General features: G+C 37.2%; 1 protein-coding gene across 1 annotated transcript in view; it reads right to left on the bottom strand.

The window, feature by feature from the left end:
* Window positions 1-26,327, bottom strand: part of SEL1L2 (SEL1L2 adaptor subunit of ERAD E3 ubiquitin ligase) — a 60,240-nt gene extending 33,913 nt beyond the window's left edge. Inside the window, exons 1-3 of the mRNA XM_057529533.1 lie at window positions 26,247-26,327; window positions 21,715-21,877; window positions 362-415 (exon numbers count right to left, since the gene is read on the bottom strand). Of these exons, the coding sequence (XP_057385516.1) occupies window positions 362-415; window positions 21,715-21,877; window positions 26,247-26,296 (267 nt within the window). The 5' untranslated portion in view covers window positions 26,297-26,327. The remainder of the gene's footprint in view (window positions 1-361; window positions 416-21,714; window positions 21,878-26,246) is intronic.
* Between the last annotated feature and the right edge of the window lie 246 nt (window positions 26,328-26,573).

Raw genomic sequence — 26,573 nt, 5'->3', positions numbered from 1 at the left:
CATTGCCTTTTTATTCTTAACCTTGAACTACTCCAAAATAAATTACAAATTTCATTCTCTTCCTCTGTAAAGGTGGCTGCCATTCACTGGGGGCTTATTGAGCTCTGGAGTCTGTGAAAAGGGGATTGTACATGATATTTCATTTAAACATCACAAAACCCCTATGGAGTTGATATTATCTGAAAGTTGATAATATGGAACATTAAGAAACAAATGGCATTAGGACCCTAAACTTCTCCAACTATTGAGCTGTGCTCTTAACCACCACACTAGAGTGAGCCCTTCACTTAAAGAGTAGACCCTCTATTCAGTGTCCCTTTAAAAAATCATTTTTGTTCCAGAAAAAATAGAATGACCTTACCTTAGCTTGATTGTATTCCATTCCTATTCCACAAGAAGACAAAAATCCTAATGCCTAAAGCCCAAAAGAAAAAGAAAAACTCAATAAATCCCTTTATTTTACAGCTATTCTTACCTACATTAGTAAGGGGTATTTTAAATGTCTGCTCTATAATTATTCGTATTGTTAACTTATTTCTTATACCATAGCAAATTGCTTTATTACACTTTTGCTAAGGCTGCAAGAAAAATTTGGAAAAGGTTACAATAGTGGAAGTTTTGTATAATATATGTGAAAATAAGCTAATACTGAATTTTAGAATAATTCTAGTAATAAAATAGTATAAACCAATGCTCTCTATGTGCTTACCTTTCTCGGCAATGAAAAGACATTTTTCTCCGATACTTTTAAATTTTAATTTGAATACTTTTTTACATATTTTAAAAATAAAATGTGATGGATATAAAAAGTTCAAACAGGAAGAACTATATTGAATAAAAACTGAAAGTCTGAACACAGAGTAAGATGGTGGAATAGGAAGCCCCAAGCCTTGTTTCTCCAATGTAGCCAAAATATACAGTCCAAAAAGCCTTTATGAGAACTTCAGAAACCAGTTAAGAAATCATAGTTACCCAGTCAAGCTCACAGCAAAGAACAGGCCATTAAAGTAGGTTAGAAAAGCCATTATTTAATCTGCAATATTATTGCAGGTTATTAAGGTTATTTAATCTGCAATCACTCCTCCCCCAGGCCAGCACAGCTTGGTGTGATCAGGAGAAAAAGTCCAATTTGGAGCTTCTCCCTTGGGAGGGAAAGAGGAGAGTGCAACTTAGGTCCAGTATTCCAGCTTTTGGTGGGATTGCCTGAGGGACTGATTCCTGTCTTGCCTGATACAGAGTGCTAATGGGGAACCAGCATACTTTGGATTCCCCAGGGGGCTGCTGAGAACAAAAGAGCTCATCGGATTGTTGCAGCAACAGAGAACTTGTAGCATACTGCAGATGGCAGCCAGCACAACTCGGCACAATCAGGAGAAACAGCCCACCTCATGGTTTCTCCCTTGGGAAGGAAAGAGGAAAACAGAGTGGGAATTCTGACTTTTGAAGAGGGGCTAATCAAAGATTTGGCTTTCATCTCATCTGATTTGGAGCACCGACAGAACTGGCATGCTTTAGATGCTGGGGGTCTCTAAGCAAAAAAGAGCTTGGAGGCTTGTTGCAACACTAGAGAGCCTGCAGTACCACAGAAGGCAGTACCACCAGAGAGAGCAAGTGATTACAACCTCCTGAAAAAGAAACCTCTGTAATTGGGGAATTACAAACACAAATCCAGAGAAGACACATTCCCAGAAAATATTTGAGAGACCCCCAGAATCTCTAGCTGTGTTTACTGGTGAAGGTTTTCCTCTATATAAATCTAGTCCATAAAGACTGGGAAAGGTGGCTGTTTCCCCAAATGCATAAATCACAGCAAAAAATAACAAGGCAGATAAAGAAACAGGGAAAGATGGCCCAACCAAAGGAATAAAATAAATCTTTAAAAATTACCCTAAAGAAATGGAGATTTACAAATTATCAGACAAATAATTCAAAACAATCATCTTAAGCTCAAAATGCTACAAGAGAACACATATAAACAACTAAATGAAATCAGGAAAATGATGCATGAACAAAATGAGAATACCAACAAAGAGATAGAAACTATTTTAAAAAATCCTACAGAAATTCTAGAGCTGAATACAATAATAGAATTGAAAATTTCACTAGAGACGTTCAACAACAGACTTAATCAAGCAGAAGAAAGAATCAGTGAACTTGAACACAAGTCATTTGAAATTACTGAGTTGGAGGAATAAAAAAAAAAAAAGGAATTTAAAAATGTGAAGAAAGCCTAAGGGACTTGAGGGACACAAAAAAACTGAACATTATACACATTATGGGAGCCACAGAAGAGTGAGAGAAAAAGGGGCAGAGAGCTTATTTTAAGAAAATTTGGCTGAAAACTTCCCAAACCTGAGAAAGGAAATGGGCATCTAAATTCAAGTTCAAAGAACTCCAAGTAGGATGGACTCAAAGAGGCCAACACAAAGACACATTATAATCAAAAGTCAAAGACATAGAACACCAGATGCAGCAAGAGAAAGGAGACTTGTCATGTACAAGGAAGTTTCCATAAGATTATGAGCAGATACCTCAGCAGAAACATTACAGGCCAGAAGGGAATGAAATGATATATTCAAAATGCTGAAAGAAAAAGCTGTCAACAAAGAATACTGTATCTGGACAAACTAACCTTCAAAAATGAAGACAAAATATAGAACTTCCCAGATAAGCAAAAGCTGAGGGAGTTCATCAACACTAGAGCTGCCTTACGAGAATTGCTAAAGGGAATCCAAGTTGAAATGAAAGGATGTTAGCTCGCAACACAAAAGCATACAAAAATATAAAGCTCTCTGGTAATAATAAATACATAGACAAACAAGAATCATGTAATACCGTAATGGTGGTGGATAAGTCACTTTTAATTCTGGTAGAGAAGTTAGAAGATAAAAGCATAAAAGATAACTGTAACTAAAAAACTGTTAATGGATACAAAATATAAAAAGATGTGATCTGTGTCACTAATAACATAAAGTGGGAGGAGGGCAGAGTCTATGTGATTGAAGTTAAGTTGATATCAATTTAAAATAGATTGTCATAACTATAAGATGTTTTATGTAATCTCCAGGGTAACTACAAGGAAAATACCTACAGAAGATGTACACAAAAAATGAGAAGGAAATCAAAGGTTGCCATTACAAAAAAATAAATGAAAGACAAAGGAAGGCATCAAGAGAGGAAAAGAAGGACAAAATAACTACAAAGCAAACAGAAAACAATGTCCAAAATGGCAATAGTGAGTCTTTCTCTTTAAGTAATTACTCTAAATTGTTATATAGATTAAACTCCCTCAATTAAAAGACATAGAAGGCTCAATGGATAAAAAACAAAATCCAACTTTATACTGTCTACAGAAGACTTACTTTAGATATAAAAACACACATAGGCTGAAAGTGAAAAAAATGGAAAAAGATATTCTATGCAAACTGTAACCAAAAGAGAGGGATGATCACACTTAGAAAAAATAGACTTTAAGTCAAAAACTGTCACAAGAGGCAAAGGACATTATATAATGATAAAAGGGTCAATTCACCAGGAAGATATAACCATTATAAATGTATTTGCATCTAACAGCAGAGTACCCAAATATATGAAGCAAACAATGACAGAAGTGAAAGGAGAAATAGTGATACAATAACAGTAGGAGATTTTAATTCCCCACTTTCAATAATGGATAGAACAACGAGACAGAAGATTAATAAGGAAATAGAGGAGTTGACCAACACAATGGACTAATTAGACCTAATGGACATATAGCAAACACTCTACTCAACTACAGCTGAATGCATATTCTTCTGAAGAGCACATAGAACATTCTCTAGGATAGATCATATGTTAGGCCACAAGACAAATATTAACAAATTTAAAAAGATTAAAATCATACCAAATAACTTTTCTGACCACAGTGGAATGAAACTAGAAATCAATAGCAAAAAGAAAACTAGAAAATTCACAAATATGTGCAAATTAAGCAACATACTCTTGAATAACAAATGGGTCAAAGAAAAATCACAGGAAAAATTAGAAAATATCTTGAGACAAATGAAAACTAAAAACACCATACCAAACTTAGGCAATGCAGCAAAAGCAGTACTAAGAGGAAGTTTATAGAGATAAAAATCTACTTTAAAAAGATCTCAAATCAACAACCTAACTTTACACCTCAAGGAACTAGAGAAAACAGAACAAATGAAACCCGAAGTTAGTAGAAGGAAGGAAATAATAAAGAATAAAGGAAAAATAAACAAAAAAGAGAATAGAAAAACAGTAGAAAAATCAATGAAACTAAGAGTTAGTTTTTGAAAAGATCAGCAAAATTGACAAATGCTCAGACTAAGAAAAAAAGACCCAAAACACAAAAATCAGAAATAACAGAGGGGACATTACAACTGATGCCACAGAAATGAAAACGATCATAAGAGAGTAGTATGAACAAATATACACCCCAAAATTGGATAATCTACAAGAAATGGATATATTTCTAGAAACACACAACTTATGAAGACTGAATCATAAAGAAATAAAAATCTAAATAGACCTATAACTAGTAAGGAAGTTAAATCAGTAATCAAAAACCTCCTACAAAGAACAGCCCAGGATCTGATGGCTTCACTGGAGAATTTTATCAGGCATTTAAAGAATAACACCAATCCTTCTCAAATTCTTCCTAAAAACCGAAGAGTAGAGAATACTTTCAAACTCATTTTATGAGGCCACCACTACCTTGATAATAAAGCCAGACAAGTATGCTACAAGAAAAGAAGACGACAGACCAACATCCCTGATGTATATTGACGAAAAAAAACCTCAACAAAGTACTAGCAAACAGAATTCAACAACACATTAAATGGATTGTACACCATGATCAAGTGGGATTTATTCCTAGAATGCAAGGACAGTTCAGCATATAAAATATATCAAAATATATACTGTTGGCCCACTGCATCTGGGGGGTTCTGCATCCACAGATTCAACCAATCACAGAACAAAAATATTTTTAAAAATCCAGAAATTTCCAAAAAGCAAAACTTAAATTTACTGTACACTGGAAACTATTCACATAACATCTACATGGTAAGTAATCTAGAGATGATTTAAAGTATACAGGGGGATGTATGTAGGTTATAGGCAAATACAACATCATTCTATCAGGTGAGCCAAAGGTTAGTTCGTTTTTTTTCATAAGATGGCTCTAGTAGCACTTAGTTGTCTTTAACTTTATTCAAAACAATTTTGTTAGATTGTATGTGACAGCTGTCATATCAGTGTGCATTTAAAAAAAGACAACAAAATTGGTGAATTTTTGTATAGCCATTTTAATATGGAAAATGGAAGAAATAAAGCAACATTTTCGGCATATTATGCTGTATTACCTCAAGAAAGGTAAAAACGCAACTGAAATGCACAAAAAGATTTCTGCACTGTATGGAGAAGGTGCTGTGACTGATCGAACATGTCAAAATTGGTTTGCGAAGTTTCGTGCTGGAGATTTCTCGCTGGATGAGGCTCCACGGTTGGGTAGGCCAGTTGAAGTGGATAGCGATCAAATCAAAGCAATATTTGAGAACAATCAATGTTACACCACGCGGGAGAGAGCTGACATACTCAAAATATCCAAATGAAGTGCTGAAAATCATTTGCACCAGCTTGGTTATGTTCATTGCTTTAATGTTTGGGTTCCACATAATTTAAGTGAAAAAAACATTCTTGACCATAGTTCTGCATGTGATTCTCCACTGAAACGTAATGAAAACGTCCCATTTTTAAAACAAATTGTGATGGGCGATGAAAAGTGGTTACTGTACAATAATGTGGAACGGAAGAGATCGTGGGGCAAGAGAAATGAACCACCAACAGCCACACCAAAGGCCGATCTTCATCCAGAGAAGGTGATGTTGTGTATATGGTGGGATTGGAAGGGAGTCCTCTATTATGAGCTCCTTCCAGAAAACCAAACAATTAATTCCAACAAGTACTGCTCCCAATGAGACCAACTGAAAGCAGCACTCGATGAAAAGCGTCCAGAATTATTCAACAGAAAACACATAATCTTCCATCAGGATAATGCAAGACTGCCTGTTTCTTTGATGACCAGGCAAAAACTGTTACAGCTTGGCTGGGAAGTTCTGATTCATCCGCCATATTCACCAAACACTGCATCTTCGGATTTCCATTTATTTTGGTCTTTACAAAATCCTCTTAATGGAAAAAATTTCACGTCCCTAGAAGACTGTAAAAGGCACCTGGAACAGTTCTTTGCTCAAAAAGATAAAAAGTTTTGGGGCCCAGTCTCCCAGCCCCTGGCTCTCTCCCTTTCCCTCTCTGTCCTTCTCTCCCCCTTTTCCTCTCTTCCATTCTATGGAAGAAGCTTTGTTATAAGCAGCCCTAATAAGAGCTCCACATGGTAAGGAAATGAAGCCTCCTGCCAATGACCAGAGGATAGGATTCTGCCAGCAGCCTTCGTTTGGGTTGCAACTCTTCCCAGAGTCTCTGGCCTACTGGACTACTACATCAGATTTTTTATTCACCAAACCTCCACAATCATAGTCTTGGTGCTCCAGCCGGGTGTCAGGCCTGAGCCTCTGAGGTGGGAGAGCCGATTCAGGATATTGGTCCACCAGAGACCTCCCGGCCCAAGTAATATCAAACCGTGAAAGCTCTCTCAGAGATCGCCAACTCAATGCTAAGACCCAGCTCCAATCAACGACCAGCAAGCTACAGTGCTGGACACCCCAAGCCAAACAACTAGCAAGACAGGAACACAACCCTACCTATTAGCAGAGAGGCTGCCGAAAATCATAATAAGTTCACAGACACCCCAAAACACATCACCAGATGTGGTCCTGCCCACCAGAAAGACAAGATCCAGCCTCATCCACTAGAACACAGGCACCAGTCCCCTCCACCAGGAAGCCTACACAACCCACTGAACTAACCTTACCCACTGGGGACAGACAACAAAAACAACGGAAACTACAAACCTGCAGCCTGAAGAAAGGAGACCCCAAACACAGTAAGTTAAGCAAAATGAGAAGACAGAGAAATACATAGCAGATGAAGGAGCAAGGTAAAAACCCACCAGACCAAAGAAATAAAGAGGAAATAGGCAGTCTACCTGAAAAAGTATTCGGAGTAATGATATTAAAATGACCCAAAATCTTGGAAATAGAATGGAGAAAATACAAGAAACGTTTAACAAGGACATAGAAGAACTGAAGAGCAAACAAACAATTATGAACAACACAATAAATGAAACTAGAAATTCTCTAGAAGGAATCAATAGTGGAATAGCTGATGCAGAAGAACGGATAAGTGACCTGGAAGATAAAAAACTGGAAATAACTACCACAGAGCAGAATAAAGAAAAAGAATGAAAAGAATTGAGGACAGTCTCAGAGACCTCTGGGAAAACATTAAACACACCAACATTCGAATCATAGGGGTCCCAGAAGAAGAAGAGAAAAAGAAAGGGACTGAGAAAATATTTGAAGAGATTATAGTTGAAAACTTCCCTAATATGGGAAAGGAAACAGTCAATCAAGTCCAGGAAGAACAGAGAGTCCCATACAGGATAAATCCAAGGAGAAACATGCCAAGACACATATGAATCGAACTATCAAAAATTAAATACAAAGCAAAAACATTAAAAGCAGCAAGGGAAAAGCAACAAATAACATACAAGGGAATCCCCATAAGGTTAACAGCTGATCTTTCAGCAGAAACTCTGCAAGCCACAAGGGAGTGGCAGGGCATATTTAAAGTGATGAAAGGGAAAAACCTACAACCAAGATTACTCTACCCAGCAAGGATCTCATTCAGATTTGTAGGAGAAATTAAAACCTTTACAGACAAGCAAAAGCTAAGAGAATTCAGCACCACCAAACCAGCTTTACAACAAATGCTAAAGGAACTTCTCTAGGCAGGAAACACAAGAGAAGGAAAAGATCTACAATAACAAACCCAAAACAATTAAGAAAATGGTAATAGGAACGTACATATCGATAATTACCTTAAGTGTAAATGGATTAAATGCTCCACCAAAAGACATAGACTGGCTGAACAGATACAAAAACAAGACCCATATATATGCTGTCTACAAGAGACCCACTTCAGACCTAGGGACACATACAGACTGAAAGTGAGGGGATAGAAAAAGATATTCCATGCAAATGGAAATCAAAAGAAAGCTGGAGTAGCAATTCTCATATCAGACAAAACAGACTTTAAAATAAAGACTATTACAAGAGAAAAGAAGGACACTACATAATGATCAAGGGATCAATCCAAGAAGAAGATATAACCATTGTAAATGTTTATGCACCCAACATAGGAGCACCTCAATACATAAGGCAAATGCTAACAGCCATAAAAGGGGAAATCGACAGTAACACAATCATAGTAGGGGATTTTAACACCCCACTTTCACCAATGGACAGATCATCCAAAATGAAAATAAATAAGGAAACACAAGCTTTAGCTTGTCCATAGCAAGTCCATAGCAAGATGGACTTAATTGATATTTTTAGGACATTCCATCCAAAAACAACAGAATACACTTTCTTCTCAACTGCTCATGGAACATTCTCCATGATAGATCATATCTTGGGTCACAAATCAAGCCTTGGTAAATTTAAGAAAATTGAAATCGTATCAAGTATCTTTTCCAACCACAATGCTATGAGACTAGATATCAATTACAGGAAAATATCTGTTAAAAATACAAACACATGGAGGCCAAACAATACACTACTAAATAACCAAGAGATCACTGAAGAAATCAAAGAGGAAATCAAAAAATACCTAGAAACAAATGACAATGAAATTACGACCACCCAAAACATATGGGATGCAGCAAAAGCAGTTCTAAGAGGGAAGTTTACGGCAATACAGTCCTACCTCAAGAAACAAGAAACATCTCAAATAAACAACCTAACCTTACACCTAAAGCAATTAGAGAAAGAAGAACAAGAAAATCCCGAAGTTAGCAGAAGGAAAGAAATCATAAAGATCAGATCAGAAATAAATGAAAAAGAAATGAAGGAAACAGTAGCTAAGATCAATAAAACTAAAAGCTGCTTCTTTGAGAAGATAAAAAATATTGATAAACCACTAGCCAGACTCATCAAGAAAAAAAAGAGAGAAGACTCAAATCAATAGAATTAGAAATGAAACAGGAGAAGTAACAACTGACACTGCAGAAATACAAAGGATCATGAGAGATTACTCCAAGCAACTCTATGCCAATAAAAGGGACAACCTGCAAGAAATGGACAAATTCTTAGAAAAGCACAACCTTCCAAGACTGAACCAGGAAGAAATAGAATATATAAACAGACCAATTACAAGCACTGAAATTGAAACTGTGATTAAAAATCTTCCAACAAACAAAAGCCCAGGACCAGAGGGCTTTACAGGTGAATTCTATCAAACATTTAGGGAAGAGCTAACACCTATCCTTCTCAAACTCTTCCAAAATATAGCAGGAGGAACACTTCCAAACTCATTCTACGAGGTCACCATCACCCTGATACCAAAACCAGACAAAGATGTCCCATAAAAGAAAACTACAGACCAATGTCACTGATGAACACAGATGCAAAAATCCTTAACAAAATACTAGCAAACAGAATCCAGCAGCACATTAGAAGGGTCATACACCAAGATCAAGTGGGGTTATCCCAGGAATTCAAGGATTCTTCAATATACACAAATCAATCAATGTGATAAAGCATATTAAAGAATTGAAGGAGAAAAACCATATGATCATCTCAATAGATGCAGAAAAAGCTGTTGACAAAATTCAACACCGATTTATGATAAATACCCTCCAGAAAGTAGGCATAGAGGGACCTTACCTCAACCTAATAAAAGCCATATATGACAAACCCACAGCCAACATCGTTCTCAATGGTGAAAAACTGAAACCATTTTCACTAAGATCAGGAATAAGACAAGGTTGCCCACTCTCACCACTATTATTCAACACAGTTTTGGAAGTTTTAGCCACAGCAATCAGAGAAGAAAAAGAAACAACTGGAATCCAAACCAGAAAAGAAGAAGTAAAACTGTCACTGTTTGCAGATGATATGATACTATACATAGAGAATCCCAAAGATGCTACCAGAAAACTACTAGAGCTAATCAATGCATATGTAAGTAGCAGGATACAAAATTAATGCACAGAAATCTCTTGCATTCCTATACAGTAATGATGAAAAATCTGAAAGAGAAATTAAGGAAATACTCCCATTTACCACTGCAATAAAAAGAATAAAATACCTAGGAATAAACCTACATAAAGAGAGAAAAGACCTGTATTGAGAAAACTGTAAGACACTGATGAAAGAAATTAAAGATGCAAACAGATGGAGAGATAAACCATGTTCTTGGATCGGAAGAATCAACATTGTGAAAATGACTATACTTCCCAAAGCAATCTACAGATTCAATGCAATCCCTATCAAACTACCAATGGCATTTTCCACAGAACTAGAACAAAAAATTTCACAATTTGTATGGAAACAGAAAAGACCCCAAATAGCCAAAGCAATCTTGAGAAAGAAAAACAGAGCTGGAGGAATCAGTCTCCTGGACTTCAGACTATACTACAAAGCACAGTAATCAAGACAGTATGGTACTGGCACCAAATCAGAAATATAGATCAATGGAACAGGATAGAAAGCCCAGAGATAAACCCACACACATATGGTCACTTTATTTTTGATAAAGGAGGCAAGAATATACAGTGGAGAAATGACAGCCTGCTCAATAAGTGGTGCTGGGAAAACTGGACAGCTACATGTTAAAGAATGAAATTAGAACACTCCCTAGCACCATACACAAAAATAAACTCAAAATGGATTAAAGACCTAAATGTAAGGCCAGACACTATAAACCTCTTAGAGGAAAACAGGCAGAACACTCTATGACATAAATCACAGCAAGATCCTTTTTGACCCACCTCCTAGAGAAATGGAAGTAAAAACAAAAATAAACAAATGGGACCTAATGAAACTTAAAAGCTTTTGCCCAGGAAAGGAAACCATAAACAAGACGAAAAGATAACCCTCAGAATGGGAGAAAATATTTGCAAACGAAGCAACTGACAAAGGATTAATCTCCAAAACATACAAGCAACTCATGCAGCTCAATATCAAAAAAGCAAACAACCCAGTCCAAAAATGGGCAGAAGACCTAAATAGACATTTCTCCAAAGAAGATATACAGATTGCCAACAAACACATGAAAGAATGCTCAACATCACTAATCATTAGAGAAATGCAAATCAAAACTACAATGAGGTATCACCTCACACCAGTCAGAATGGCCATCATCAAAAAATCTACAAACAATAAATGCTGGAGAGGGTGTAGAGAAAAGGGAACCCTCTTGCACTATTGGTGGGAATGTACATTGATACAGCCACTATGTAGAACAGTATGGAGGTTCCTTAAAAAACTAAAAATAGAACTACCATATGACCCAGAGATCCCACTACTGGGCATATACCCTGAGAAAACCATAATTCAAAAAGAGTCATGTACCAGAATGTTCATTGTAGCTCTATTTACAATAGCCAGGACAAGGAATCAACCTAAGTGTCCATCGACAGATGAATGGATAAAGAAGATGTGGCACATATATACAATGGAATATTACCCAGCCATAAAAAGAAATGAAATTGAGTTATTTTTAGTGAGGTGGGTGGACCTAGAGTCTGTCACACAGAGTGAAGTAAGTCAGAAAGAGAAAAACAAATACACTATGCTAACACATATATATGGAATCTAAAAAAAGAAAAAAAAATGGTTCTGAAGAACCTAGTGGCAGGACAGGAATAAAGACGCAGATGTAGAGAATGGACTTGAGGACACAGGGAGGGGGAATGGTAAGCTGTGACAAAGTGAGAGAGTGGCATGGACATATATACACTACCAAATGTAAAATAGATAGCTAGTGGGAAGCAGCCACTTAGCACAGGGAGATCAGCTCGGTGCTTTGTGTCCACCTAGAGGGGTGGGATAGGGAGGGTGGGAGGGAGACACAAGAGGGAGGAGATATGGGGATATGTTTATGTATAGCTGATTCACTTTGTTTTACAGCAGAAAGTAACACAGCATTGTAAAGCAAGTATGCTCTCAAAAAGATGTTAAAAAAAATTTTGGGAAGATGGAATTATGAAAAATGACAGAAGGTAGTGGAACAAAAGGGTGAATACATTGTTCAATAAAGTTCTTGGTGAAAATGAAAAATGTGTCTTTTATTTTTACTGAGAAAACTGAAGGCACTTTGTGTCCCACCCAATATAATGTATTTGAGCATATGTGGATTTCTGGTATCAGTAGGGGTGTCCTGGAACCAATCCCCTATGGATCCCAAGGGCCTACTGTACCACATTGACAGAATAAAAGAGAAAAAACTGATCATTTCAGTTGATGCAGAAAGAGCATTTGACATAATTCAACACCTTTTTATAATAAAAGCACTAAACAAATTAAGAATAGAGGAAAATTACTTCAACATAATAAATACCATGTATAAAAAGCCCACAGCTAACATCGTATGTAATGGTGAAAAACTGAAAGCTTTCCCTTTAAGATTAGGAACAAGGCAAGGAGGCGTACTCTCATCACTTCTATTCAACATGGTACTGGACGTTCTAGCTAGAGGAGTTAGGCAAGAAAAAAAAAAAAAAGACCTCTAAATTGGAAAGGATAAGTAAAATATTCTTTGTTCACAAATGACATAATCTTATATGTAGAAAACCCTAATGATTTCACAAAAAAACTGCTAAAACTAATAAATTCAGCAAAGTTGCAGGATACAAAAGCAACACAAAAAACAAATAGCTTTTCTATACATTAACAATGAACATTTAGAAAAGGAATTTAACTGTCCATTTTACAATAGCATCAGAAAGAATAAATACTTAGGAATAAACTAACGAAGGAGGTGAAAGACTTGTACACTGAAAACTATAAAACAATGCAGAAAAAATTTAAAAAGACATAAATAAATGGAAAATATTCTATGTTTATATATTGGAAGACCTAATATTGTTAGAATGTACCCAGAGAGAGTACAGATTCAGTGCAACCTCTATCGAAGTCTCAATGTCATTTTTGCACAAATAGAAAGAACCATCCTAAAATTTATAGAGAATCTCATATGGAAGCTCACAAAATAGTTGATTTATCTTGAGGAAAAAAAACCCAAAGCTAGATGTCTACAGTAATTCAAAACCCTATGGTACTGGCATAAAGCTACAGTAATTCAAAACCCTGTAGTTCTGGCATAAAGACAGACATATAGACCAATGGAACAGTGTAGAGAGACCAGAAATAAACCGTCGTATATATGGTCAAGTGATTTTCAACAAGGATGCCAAGGCATCTGGTGCTTCTGAGAAAAGTAAAATCTGCCCTTTTAATTCTGAATGTTAGTGTCTTTGTTCCAGTTACTATGGCTGTGTAACAAATTAACAGGAAACTTGGTGGCATAAAATGACTATTTATTATGCTAAGGGTTCAGTGGGTCAGGAATTTGGCCAAGGTAGAGTGGGGATGGCTTTTCTCTGATCCATGATAGGGGGGCCTTATTTGGAAGACTCAAAGGCTAGGGAGGCAATAATCTGAATGCTGGTTCATTCACATGTCTGGCAGTTGATGCTAGCTGTTTGTTGAGACCTTAGCAGAGACTAATGGCCAGAACAGCAACATGGGGCCTCTCCTATTGTATGAGCTTCCTCACAGCATGGTAGCTGGGTTCCAGGAGTGAGCATCCTGAGAGAGAGGGAGCCAGGCAGAGCTGTATCCTTTTCATGACTTAGCCTTCAAAGTGATGTAGCAATACTTACAGCAAACTCTATTGTTTGAAGTAGTCACAAGCCCACCTGCATACAAGGAAAGGGAAAATAGACTCTACTTTTTGATGATGTTGATTAGGGGTCTGAAATAGCATGTGGACTGGAAATATTGCTGTGGCCATTTTGGGGGGAAAATGCCATACTGCTCAACAAAAGCCAGAAGAGTGTGGAGATATTCCACTTCCTCTTAGTTATTAATCTTCAAGTCTAACACCTATTCCATCTGTGTATTCTTTTTAGTACAGAATATTTGGAATATGAAAAAGTAAATAAAGTAATATAAAAAACCCATGATCCATCACCCAATCATTATCCATTATCAATTTGGCCAATCTGGCTTCATTTATACCCATACTAATTTTCTCTGGCCATCCAGTTTATTTTGAAGTAAATCTTGGACAATATATATTTCATCTGTAAATATTTCAGTATGTGCCTCTACAAGAAAGAACCTTTAAAAAACAAAATCATAATACCATTATTCACTAAAAACATTAATATAAATTTGTTAATATCATTAGTCAGTATCTATATCTACCCAACTGCCTTATAAATGTTCTTTATTTTTCTTTTAACTTTTTCTCTTCTTTTTTTAACAGTTTGTTTGAATTGGGATCCAGATATGGCCAATAGATTGCAACTGAGTGGGAAGTCTCAAGTCTTTTTTAATATCTAAATTTCTTATCCATCTCTTTTCTCCTTGTAATTTTTTGTTGTTGTTGAAAAAACCAGTCACTCCTCCTATAGAGTTATACTTAGCCTGGATTTTGTTGATCACAATACTGTATTTTCTACAGGCTGGCAGTCAGATTTAGAGGCTTGATCAAACTTAGGTGTAATGTGTTTGGCAAGACTGTCTCATAGGAAGTGTTATGTATTTCCATCAGGAGGTATATAGTTTCTTGTGCTGTTCTGCTTTGTGATGTTAGCAGCCAGTAATGACCACTGCGTAGGTCCACTGACTTATTAGGGGTGGCAAAAAGATACCATTCTAATTCTGTGATTCCTTCCTCATTTATTAGCTGGAATAATTTTATAAAGAAAAACTTTCCTTGGTCTCCTATACTCTGAGATATAGTTTGTAAAGAATAGTCAATAAATGTTTGAACCTGTCCATTTATAAGTTTTCAAAATAATGAGAGTTGGTTCTCTAACATCCTCCAAAGTGATTAAAGAGTGTTGTTTCTAAGTATCATTATGAACTAATGGATTTAAGTACATTTGAGGTATTTCAGTCCATTGTGGTCATTATTCATCTTCGTGCTCAATTGTTTCATCTTTAGTAATTCGTGCTTGTTTGAGCTGCCCGACAAGGGATTGAACCCAGGCAGTGAAAGCGCCGAGTCTTAATCACTGGACCACCAGGGAATTCTCAATCCTAGTATTTTCTGACAGTGTCCTTGCCATCAAGTAGGATAGGATGTTTCAACATCATCTTGTACATTTCTTGCCCCACACCTGGAATTTGACATTTTCCAAAGATTCTGCTTTCTTTTCAGTGGGAGAGGACTTCTGTTGTTAAGCATAATTCCTTTTGGGGGGGAGAGTTAATATCTAAATTTGACTTTTTATATATTTGTTATCAAATTAAGAGATGTATATGTATTAAAAATTAAAATTCCAATACTTCTGAGGGCGTAAAATACAAATATCAATGCCCTGCTCCTTTCTAGGCTACTCCCTATTTGTCTCCTCAGAGATAACCACTTTTAATTATTTTAGCTGTTTTCTTCTAATAACTACCACCATTAGGATTCCTGATAAGTTGTTACTACTTGCTGTTAATTTATATATTTCACACATTAGCTATAGATTTGCTAGATGATAGATGATGATTTAGGTCATCTACATCACTTTATTTTTTCTCCTTCCTCATCTTCTCAATAGAGTCATAACATTATTTTTTGTCAGAACATAATTGTAATAGTCTGTTTTGGTGTTCCTAATATTTTCAAGTTGCTACTCATTTGTAGCTTTATTATTCCTATCACCATTTTTACAAGTTCATTCTACACTCTTATGCAAATCATGGGTAATATGCCTTTCTTTCTATGCTTCAAATTAAAAACAATTTGGTACTAGCCATTCAGCTTAATAGCTGATGGAATATTTGAAGAGCACAGGGTCATAGGCAGCGTCCTGAGGTGGATTACCAGACTTGCTTTCAACTTGGCATCAACCTATTAGTCTATACTCTTTATTTACCATTATCAAAGCCCACGTTTCTACTTTTTCATCTAGCTCATGAGAACATGATGCAAGACTTTGTTAAATGTCTCCCTAAAATCAAGATACAACAAGGTCTGATAATTCCATCAAAACAGAAAATGAATAATTTCTTAAACATTTTATTAAAATTTCAAGGATAAAGAACTATCTTACTTTTTAAACCAGGGAATTGACTGCAGAGTTCAGTTCTTAAAAGCATAATAGCTCTAACATGTGGTTTATAATTTGTAATCTACTTAATCCATGAACTAAAAAAAAAATCTAAGATTCTGCCAATTCCTCTTTAGTCTCAAAGGCTCCCTTTTCAGGAAAGTTGATCATAAAAGCTGTTATTACAAATGGAAAGCATCTGGAATCCTGGTACTCCTCTAACCCTTGTAGTTATATTTTAAATGGCTAAATTGGCTCCTTGTAAAAATATCTTTAGCCAATATTATTGGCTAAATAATTTATTTTTCTTGCAACTCTTAGCAATTTTTGATTCTGCTCAATTTAGAATCTTGTTTGTTTATGTAGAAACTTTGATACTATACAAATATACTGACCTTTATATAAGAAAATGAAGATATGTTCTATTCAGTTGAGCTTGTATTATAAGATGCTTTCACCAACAGTGTATCATTTTGTGCAGAGCCTACCACACTTTTTGGCCTGATCCTCTTGGAGAAAATTGTGAAGTCGTGAAGTTGTGTAGTGGATTGTGCGGGAGTTAATTTCCATCCTGTGATTGGGATGGAGAGCTTTCTCTGTATAAAGCTCATTCTATAAAGTAAGGGCTAAAACCATGATTTTCCCAGCCTCAAATAATCAACTCAAAGAGAATGCTTCCTCTCTCTTTAGCAGAAAAATAACAATGGATGATCTTGAATTAATTCTCTGGAGGGCTTAACTTTCTTTTTTTTCTCCCACTGCTTAAAGCATGGCAGGCACTAGAGGAAGACAAAAGATGTTATGGGCTGTCACGTAGTAAATATGCCAATTATAGTCAGGGCTGTCCTGTTTCTTTACACTTAGGCATTGTTACCTAACAACTTTACAGTAATCAGGTTTTGGTCTTTGGTCTTCTCTGAGATAAGGCTGAGGTGAAATGAGATGGATTATAGAATGATTAAATCTTAATCCAGAAAAAAAATGCTGTGAGTTGAAGAGAAGCTACACTATAGTGATGACATCAGTGATACTTTCAGTGGTTTTAAAAGGTCAAGCTCTGCAAATTAGATTTGTTTATAAGACTCTGAACTCAACCATTGTGCTGTGTTGTAGTCACTGGGATTTGAATGGAAAGAGTTAAGTGTAGAGGGTATTTTAGTATATTTCAAAGCAAATTACTCAGGTTCCACAATAACAACTTAAAAATTAAATGTTCCCCCTTTTTCTCTTTATATAAGGAATTATTAAAAGAGAAAAAAGATTAAGCATTTAATTATTATAATTTTTGTATGGGGCTTGAAAGCATCTGTGGTCATTACTTTTAGCTCAAATTGCATGCCAAACAGAAGTGTGAATCAACCCTGATGGAAAACTCAGATCCTTTTTGCACCCTTAATACAAAAAGATGATTAACGTCAAAATGAAATGCTCTACACAGGTAATCCTAGAATTATCAAAGTGAGTATTTGATACTAAAAATGATTTTCTTTTCAGTAGTAGCACAGTGCTAATAATCATTACAGTGATTAAGTCAATTTTAAGGTGATACAATGTGAATGATCCATTTCTTTTATTTTTTGAATTTTATTTTATTTATTCTTTTATACAGCAGGTTCTTATTAGTTATCCATTTATGATCCATTTCTTGATTCTTAAAGCAAATGAGGTTTAAACCCTACCTTCTTGTTTGGCAAATTAACAGACAAATTTTCTATTGAAACAGTTCATCAGTATCAAGAAAAGAATGAGTCTTTCTAATTCTGAACCTCTGCTTCCTTAAATGAGGATCAGAGAAATAAAAAATACATAATTTATCTACCTCCAGCTGGTATATTACAATATCTTATGACATCCTCTAAAATATGGCTTATTTTTGTTTGCTCTTTCCTCAATTTTCACCATTTTCATGAAGACTACACCATTAATGAATAGTTTTCATTATTTGGAAGGTACAGATTCTTTGCAAATCAATTCAATGGACTCTGTTCACAATCTTATTTGCTTTTATTGGCCTTATCGGGATTTGTTTTAGTTTATTTGGATTTTTTGTGAGATGAACCATTCAAGGTGCATGAAAAGGAATAAGTATGCCTCTTTTCCTCCATCCAGCTTTCCTTTAATACATAGCCTGAAACTGCATTTCTTCCCCCACCCCCTCAATGCCTGCATGAATCGGAGTTCATATCTCTTTTGTTTTCTTTGTTAAATCAGGTCTCTACTAGTCCTCTGGCACTCCAGGCTTCTCCCATCTATAACATTTCAGTATTTCCGATTGTTCTTATCCTTTTCCCCCAGAGATAGGTGTCTTCATTCTCACTTTCTCTCTTTTATGTCTATCTCTTTCACTCTCTTTCATTATCATTCTCAGTATACATTTCAGCTTCTTCAGCCACATTTCTGTTGCTACATTGTCCTCCTAGTTCCCAGCAATATTTCCTACCAGTGCGGCTGGATTCCTGTATCAGGCTGGCACAAACAGCCTGAGAAGAAAGGTGGTCACCTGGCCAGTCCTGTTAAAGAGCTGTGATCAATATGGCACGTGGCCAGCCTTGTCGCAGCAACCAGCCATCAAACAAAGCATTGTTTGTACCACGGAATATCTTTAACTGTTCTTTGTACAAGGAGATAAATCAACTGCAAGAGGACTTGCTATCAGAAACAGATTTTCCTATAGTGATGACAGGGATGATAGTTAATTTCAGAATAGAATCCAGCTGTAGCACTGGAACAGGGTCCTGTAAGCTCCCTGCCCATCCAGACACTTTGGCTACAAGATCACGGGGAGCTGAAGGGAGGAGGGGGAAGTCCAAGTGAAGAATACGGGTGTTCAGGTTGTCAGGAAGAGCATTAAGAGGAGCTTGGGGCAGAGACTTTTTCCAACCACTGTTGTAGCATTTCAATAAACAGTGTGACTGAATTTTGCATATCAGGTCAATGTCAGCCTTTCAGGTGATAAGTCTGTCCTCACCCACATTTTGTCTTCTTGTCCTCCTGAGACCAAACACACATAAATAGACAGGAGGTCTGGGGCCATGCGATAGAACAATTCTAACTAGAGTATGTGGAGTGAAACTCTGACTTCAGCTCTAAAATCCATATGTTTTATGTACCAATTATGTTAATTTGGAATTTTTTTTTCTGAGAGTAGTACTTTGATCCTTGCATCAAATACTTTATTCAAATATAGACAAATCCTTCATGTTGCCTGTATCCAATATTCTAGACTGGGAGCAAATGTCGCTTCTTCCTTGAAGCCTTCCCTACCTGCCTCAGGCAAAACCAGTCAGACCCTTTTCTGTGCCTAAAGCACTTTATACACACCTTAACTCTAGTCCACCTAAATTATGCTGAAATTATTTGTTTATATTTCAGATTGGCCCGTAAGGACTTTGGCTTATTAATCTTTTTTCTCCCCATCAGCAGGATTATGTGTGGTACATACTAAGTGTCCAAGAAACAACTGTTGACTTAACTAATTAATTAATAAACCCACTAACAAATAAAGCACATATTCACTAGTTTAGAAAGGAATTAGGTGACATTATTTGTTGTGGTGGTCATGATGGTAACATTTGGTCTGTTTTGGAACTTCATATTTTTGATTAACCAAATATGGGATATATTCACAGGGAAAGATATCTGTGATATATTATTAAGTGAGTAAAGAGCAGATTAGGAAACAGCGATTAAAGTATGTCTCATTTTTGTAAAAAACTTTCTACATACTTATAGGAAAAATTCTAGAAGAATAATAGTAAGAGTAATAATTGCATTTATATCGTTTATGATGAATGATTATAAAGTTCCAGGTATGGAATTAAGTGCCTTCACACATTATTTTAATCCTCACAACTCCATTAATTCATTCATGATGAATTAATTCAGCATTCAACTAATATTTTTTGTCCCAGGCACTGCACTAAATTTTTAGAGATATAGCAGTGAACCAGATAGACATAGAACCTGGTGTTTTATCATTATCCTAACTCTACAGGTGAAAATTAGAGAGGTTACCCCACCCATTAGAGTTCCTCTCGTCCAACTTCTGGTTCAAATAAATATGCAGACTCACAAGACTCCCACAGGCTACACATGCCACCAGTCTCTTCAGGTAGATGTAGCACAGGAATCAGAGTTTGCCAGCAGGGCAGCATCAGGCCTCCTTTCTGTGGGAGTCCTTGCAGCAGGTCACATAGTCCTCCAGTAGCCCTCATCTTTGGTCCCTCAGATGACTCAGACACAAGGGGATGAGATCCACATTGGGTGGTGCAAGGGGTACCCTGACATAAAAGCCTCATATTCCCCCTGTAACAACTCCATAGGCATAGTGTCCAGGATCCCGGTAAGAATCATCACCACCATCAGGTATTTATAGTTCATAACAGTTTCTCCCAGTCCAAAGGTAGTTTACCAAGTAGAGGTCATTTCAACAATAAGCAATACTACCTAGAAACATAGCTAACATTTCACTCCTATCATATTACCAGGGAAACAGAAGTAGAGAGTGAACCAAAGGTCAAATTGTCATGAAGAAGAAGGGGAAAGGGTTTTGTTAAGTAGTTATCCAATAAGCAAGTGGTAGAGTGCATTTGAACTTAGATCTGCCTGACTCCAAAGCTTAGCTTCTACACTTTACTGGATGGAAACAAAAATGATCTATGGGAAAAGCTTTTAGACAACTTTTAGTGTCTTCCTCATAATTTCTGAATTCGCTGGTTTTTATTGTAATCAGCATAAATTTCTTTTGTGATCAGAAAGAAATGTTTTCATTAAGAAGACCAGCAACATGAAAACATACTTTTGCTATAGCATTAAGTGAAAGCAGCCAGAAACAAAATGATACATCATAATCATAATACATGTGATTATGATGATGTTTTTAAAAAGAAAGATGCACAGAGGAAGAATCCAAACAGAAATGCAAAGCAGTCCTAACAGTAGTTGAGTCAGGATGGTTGGCTTGTGAAGGACTTTTTTTTTTTTTCTGTTTTCCAGATTTTCTATGAAATGCTTATGTTATTCTTGGAATAAAATGAAATACACATATTAAAATAGAAAAGGAAATATATATAGCTTATAAAATATTTGAAGTGTAAAAACCAGGCATCCTAAGGTAGGAGATTTAGTTCCATATTTCTTTGCATAGGTGAATATATTTTATATAAAATTTAACTATGTTAGGGCTTCAGAGTTCTCACATTATTTCAGAACACATCCATGGACATGGATGGTGGGAAGGTGGATTAGAGAGCAGCTCTGCTCCATTCCTGAAAGTCACTCAAGAGCTGGAAGAATTTGCCCCCCGGCTCCTGGTCGTTCCTGCCCTGACGGGAACATTACACTCAGTGCATTACAGTAACTTTCCTAGGCCTGGGCTCATGCACTAGAGGCTCAGCTCCTCTCACATGTTATTTGCCTATAATTATTTCAGGATGTAGCTATTTAAAGTTTAATTTTCTTTCAAAACTCACGTTTTGGGCTTTATATGATCCTTCTTTAGCCAAGGACTCGTATAATTGGATAGCTGCTGTTATGTTTTGCATGCCAAAATTTCCAAATAGCAAAGCATCAGCCATTTTCTCCATAGCTTTCAAGTTTCCCATGTCAGATGCTTTAGCAAAGAGTTTGTAGGCTCTGTTTGAAGAATACGAAGTTAGAAATGTGATTATCAAAAATGAAACTTGCTGCTCCCCCCTTCATACTGCTTCTCTCTGACAAGTAGGACCTGGCTGATGTTGCTACTAACAATACCGTTTGGCTAAAGTCCATTACATTTCTAGACCAGTAGATTTTTTTCAGCCCTAGGTCAGTCTAAGATTATAATTTCAAATATATCTGACAAATAATGAAGCTGCTGAAAAGTAGAAATATTTAGGCTATATCATGCTTCAAGCTTATAGACCAAGTGAAGTGAAAAATTGGGGCACTTGTCTTAAAATAGTGAACTCTCCCATGGCAACTCCCATTAATTATGAGTATTTGATTTATAAAATGAACTCTGAAATACATAACAATATAATCAAAATCAATTTAAAATAATAAAAACTGGAATGTCGCATCTTGGAAGTTACTATCATGAGAACAGTTCCTTTATATTCCAAAATAAATTTCTAAAACAGAACATATTATTCAGCACAGCAAAGACAGACTGTGTGGGAAAACAATAACCAAACAAAACCTTAATGGCTTTTAGGGCTCTAGAGTCTGAATACCTGGGTTCAAATCCTGGCTCTACCACTAATTTAGTTTGAGAGCTTCGGGCAAGTTACTTAACTTCTCTGTGCCTCTCTCATCTATGGAATGGGGATAATAAGAGCACTTACTTCATAGGGTTGCTGGGAAGATTCAATGAGATAATCCATGTGAAGTGCCTGGCATACTGCCTGATACAGTGTAAGCACTCAATAAATTTAGCTATTATTATTATTACTAGGACTATTGCATAAATTCTAAAGTTTTATAGCATGGTACTTTTTCTCCTATAATTAGTGGGTAAATCACGTAAAGTTTAGTGATTACCAAAATAGATGCCAGAGGATTGCCTCACAGTGCATTTTATGAATCCTGGTCAGAAGTCACCCGGACCTGATCTGTGTAGCAAGTAATGATGGAGAGATTTGCAAGGTCAAAACTTGTGTTGGAGACAGAGAGTGCTTTGGGGATTTATTTTTACTCTTATAACTTCCTTTTTGGTAGCAGTAAGATCAGTCAAGCCTGTGACCTTGACTCAAATACAGGAACAAACACACAAATCTACCACAGCTACCAATTCAGAAGGATCAGGAGACTCAGCTTTATATACCCCTACCCATGCTGATTCTAGAATAAGCTGCTCTTGATCAAAAGCTGGAGCAGAACAGAATGGGCCAAAAAGGCCAGGATGAGTGACATCCAGGTACGCATTAGGGTCCTGGATGGCAAACAGAGAGTAGACTCCAGTGGGACAAAAAGAAGCCAGGAGATCAAGCAAGAAATTAGCCATGGTCAAAGCAAGCAGAGGTTCTGGGGACCAGAAGGCAAATAATAAAATAGAAGGTCTCAAAGGTCAATGAATTCAAATGTCTGGCATCAAGGGATGGGCATGGCAACAGGATACAGACTCCTGGGAGCTCTTCTGTCATATGGCTTGCTGCTGCAGCCACAAAGCCTACTGGGACTAGAAGGGCACCGACATGGTCCAGGGCAGAGAAACCTGAGATGGGCTGTAGGGGCCAGCAGTATCTCCAGTTGCTGGTCCCAGGGGGCAGCAAAGTTTGCAAGACCAACCCCTCTAGGTGTCTTTGATTCTGAGGGAGGGGTGGGTACTTAGGTCCCCTGTCAGGAAAGTCCAAGGTGATATATGGAATACCAGAAGCAGGACCAAGGGCAGGAGAAAGGTGTTGGTAAAGTTTGTGGGATTAAGATCTGGACTGCAATCCCCAAGAGTGAAAAAGTAGGAGAAACTGGGCTGCAGGGGCAGATCTCCAAAAGAAAGTTCAGTTAGGTATCTGGATTGTCTCTAAAGCATCTGACATTGGATGCTCGGGTGGGTGCTGGGGAAGGAGGAGGCTAAATGCATCTCTAGGACACATCAGAAACTTGGTGTGGGGCAGCAGCTTATCTTCACAGCTTCTTCACTGATGGGGAGTAATTCTTAATGACAGTTAACCCAGGATGTCATAGAGGTTTCTTGACTCCTTCAGACAAGTTTGTGTTTCCCTGACATATGCTTGCTTAACATCTGTACTTCTAACAGCACTGACTTGTTCAACAATTTTCCTTTCCTATATATGAAGAGACTGAATAAATGAATTAGACCAAGATGTGGGTGTGGATGAGCCAAAAATTCTACTAGCCCCTCTAACCTATGCTACCCTCATCTGAGAAGCGGTGAAGCAAGGAGGGGGGAGGGTAGAAGATGAATAGGAGGGATATGATTCCTCTTTGGTCTGACCAGAATCTTAAAGATGGCTATATTAGATGTAACTGGCTTAAGTGGAGAGCAGACCATCCTGAAAACTGAAGGGATTTCACCCATCTTGCCCACAAACTCCTAGGGTCTTTTGTTATGAACATATTTGGTTTCAGGTCTCAACTGTTACACATGCTGAAGGGTCAGGAGACTCAGATTTATGTACCCTCTCACGTATCTATGCTGCTACAGAAATAAGCTGTTCTTCTCAAGTTCTTGGGCAAGGACTGGAGCAGGATAGACTGGGAAAGAATAACCTGAGATTGAATGACACCAGGTAGGCATGAAGGTTCCTGCACTGCTGCATGGTCCTGCACTGAAGGGCTGGGTTTTCTCCCCATCCTTTAAGCCAGAAAGGAAGGCACACATCAAGGTTAAGCAGAACCTTCTAAGAGTAGTTTTGTCCCATCAGGCTGAATCTAGGGTTTCCTTGGACTTGATGGGGCCCCTCATCTTGGGTTCACCTGCTATAGGCAGAGCTAGTCTGAAATCTCAGAGAACACCCCTTCCCATTGTTCCCTCATCTAGCCTGGCCAGCTTGAGAAATCCTATCCTTACTCATCCACTCAGTGGCACCCGAGTGAGCTGACTTCCCCATCAGGCTGGATTGTAGTTTGGGGTCTGATTTAACTCCATCCCCATCATGAGAGCCCCCAGGAATGCTCAGCATGAGCCTTGAGTTTTGCTGAGGATGGTTTTCTTTGCTCTTATAAAGAGCTTCTAATTTAATTTTCCCTAGAGAGAGGACCAAATCCCTTACTTCCTTCTTCTTGTCACTTTGGAAAAATCAGAATCTTTTTGACCTTCCATTTCCTCCTCCATAATTTGGGGATAAAACTTTATGTCTTACAGTATCATTGTGAGCAATGAGTAATATCCCACACATAAATGCCTACAACATTAACACAAAGAAGGAGCTTGAAAAATGGACGTTGTGATGTTTTTATAACCAGGTTCACAGTTGAGTGTCCCACCCCCACCCTCATCCTCTACACTGTTACGCTCTTCTCAAAGGCTTTGAGTTTTCAGAAAGAATTCATGGACTCTGCGGCTGCCTGCCTCGGGCTGGTTACCACAGCTCTGGGATGCTTCCCGTGGGGCTGGTATGCCTAATTTGTGTGAAAACAAAAGAAGTCTCCTTGTCGGGGGTTCAGAGTCCATTCTTTCTATTATGGTTCAAGACACTCTTGCCTTCTCTTCCACACCTTCCACTTACCATTTAGAGGACTAGAGATAAAAATAACAAACACTTATCTCCTTATTACTAAGGACATTGTTCTAAGAGCTTGATTGCATTATCCAGGGCACGAAGCAGTTAAGTAACTTGCTCAGGATCACACCAGTAATGGCAGAGCCAGAGTTTGATCCCAAGGTTTTAACTAGAGACTTGATAGGACCTCAAGTTGTGCCCCTCTCCTGGGGGGAGAAGATATTTCTGCCTCCCATTTAGACAAAGTAGACAAGTGAAAAGAGAAACAATGGACATGGTGTGAGACCATGTGGCCACGGCTTGGTCACCTCCTAGCTGTGCGTCTGTGATCACCTCACTTTAACATCCTTGAATCTCTGTTCCCAACTTTTTAAAGGGGGAAAAATGAAAGTCTTCTTAACTCATAAGTCTGTTCTGGGGATAAAATGGCGTCACATACACGAAAGTGCTCTGAAAACCATAAAGTGATGTACAAATGCTGTTAGGTAGAATAAAGCATTCTAAAACAATAACCTCTCTAATTCGAATAATACATTTTCATTTCATTTGAATCAATTAAAGCCAAAACAGAATATTTTTGCCTGAATGCTCAGATCAGTGCCTTCATTCTGCCTTTCATTTAATGTGTAGGGACCACAATTTCACACACAGTCCTTCCATTTGTAGGCTGGATAATTTGTAGGATTCTTTAAACACCATTTGATCCTTTTAAAAACAAAAGCTTACAGGCAAATAAGCTTACTTGTTATACCAATAAGCTTTTAATGACAAATTAGATTTTGGATTGTTCCTTTTTCTCAACCTGGAAATTGAACTTGGCTTAAGTAGCTAGATGGACTTACTCTGCTTTTTGTTTTCGGCTTTTAGACTGCTGGAGGATCTTGATGCCCATCTTAAAAAGCTGGTCTCCTTCATCTGTGAAAATTTTCTTCGTTTGCTTTTTTACTGTATATGGACCAACAAGGACAAATAACATTATTTTTGTGTTTTATATTTTAAAAATAATGTGCTGGAATATTAGTTTGGGGTTCTCTCTCATTTTCTAACTTCTGCATTTCAAGATCACCTCACCTTTGGTCAGATGGTAGAAGCTGCCTGCAAAAGTACTCTCTTCCTCTCTTTTGTGAAAGGTCTTGGAGGGTAGAGGAGACAGACAGATGTCTCTGTTG

The sequence above is a fragment of the Balaenoptera acutorostrata genome, chromosome 15 (assembly GCF_949987535.1).
Source record: "Balaenoptera acutorostrata chromosome 15, mBalAcu1.1, whole genome shotgun sequence".
NCBI lineage: Eukaryota > Metazoa > Chordata > Mammalia > Artiodactyla > Balaenopteridae > Balaenoptera > Balaenoptera acutorostrata.
The sequence above is the reverse complement of the archived record's forward strand: the minus strand, read 5'-3'. Positions and strand labels throughout refer to the sequence as shown.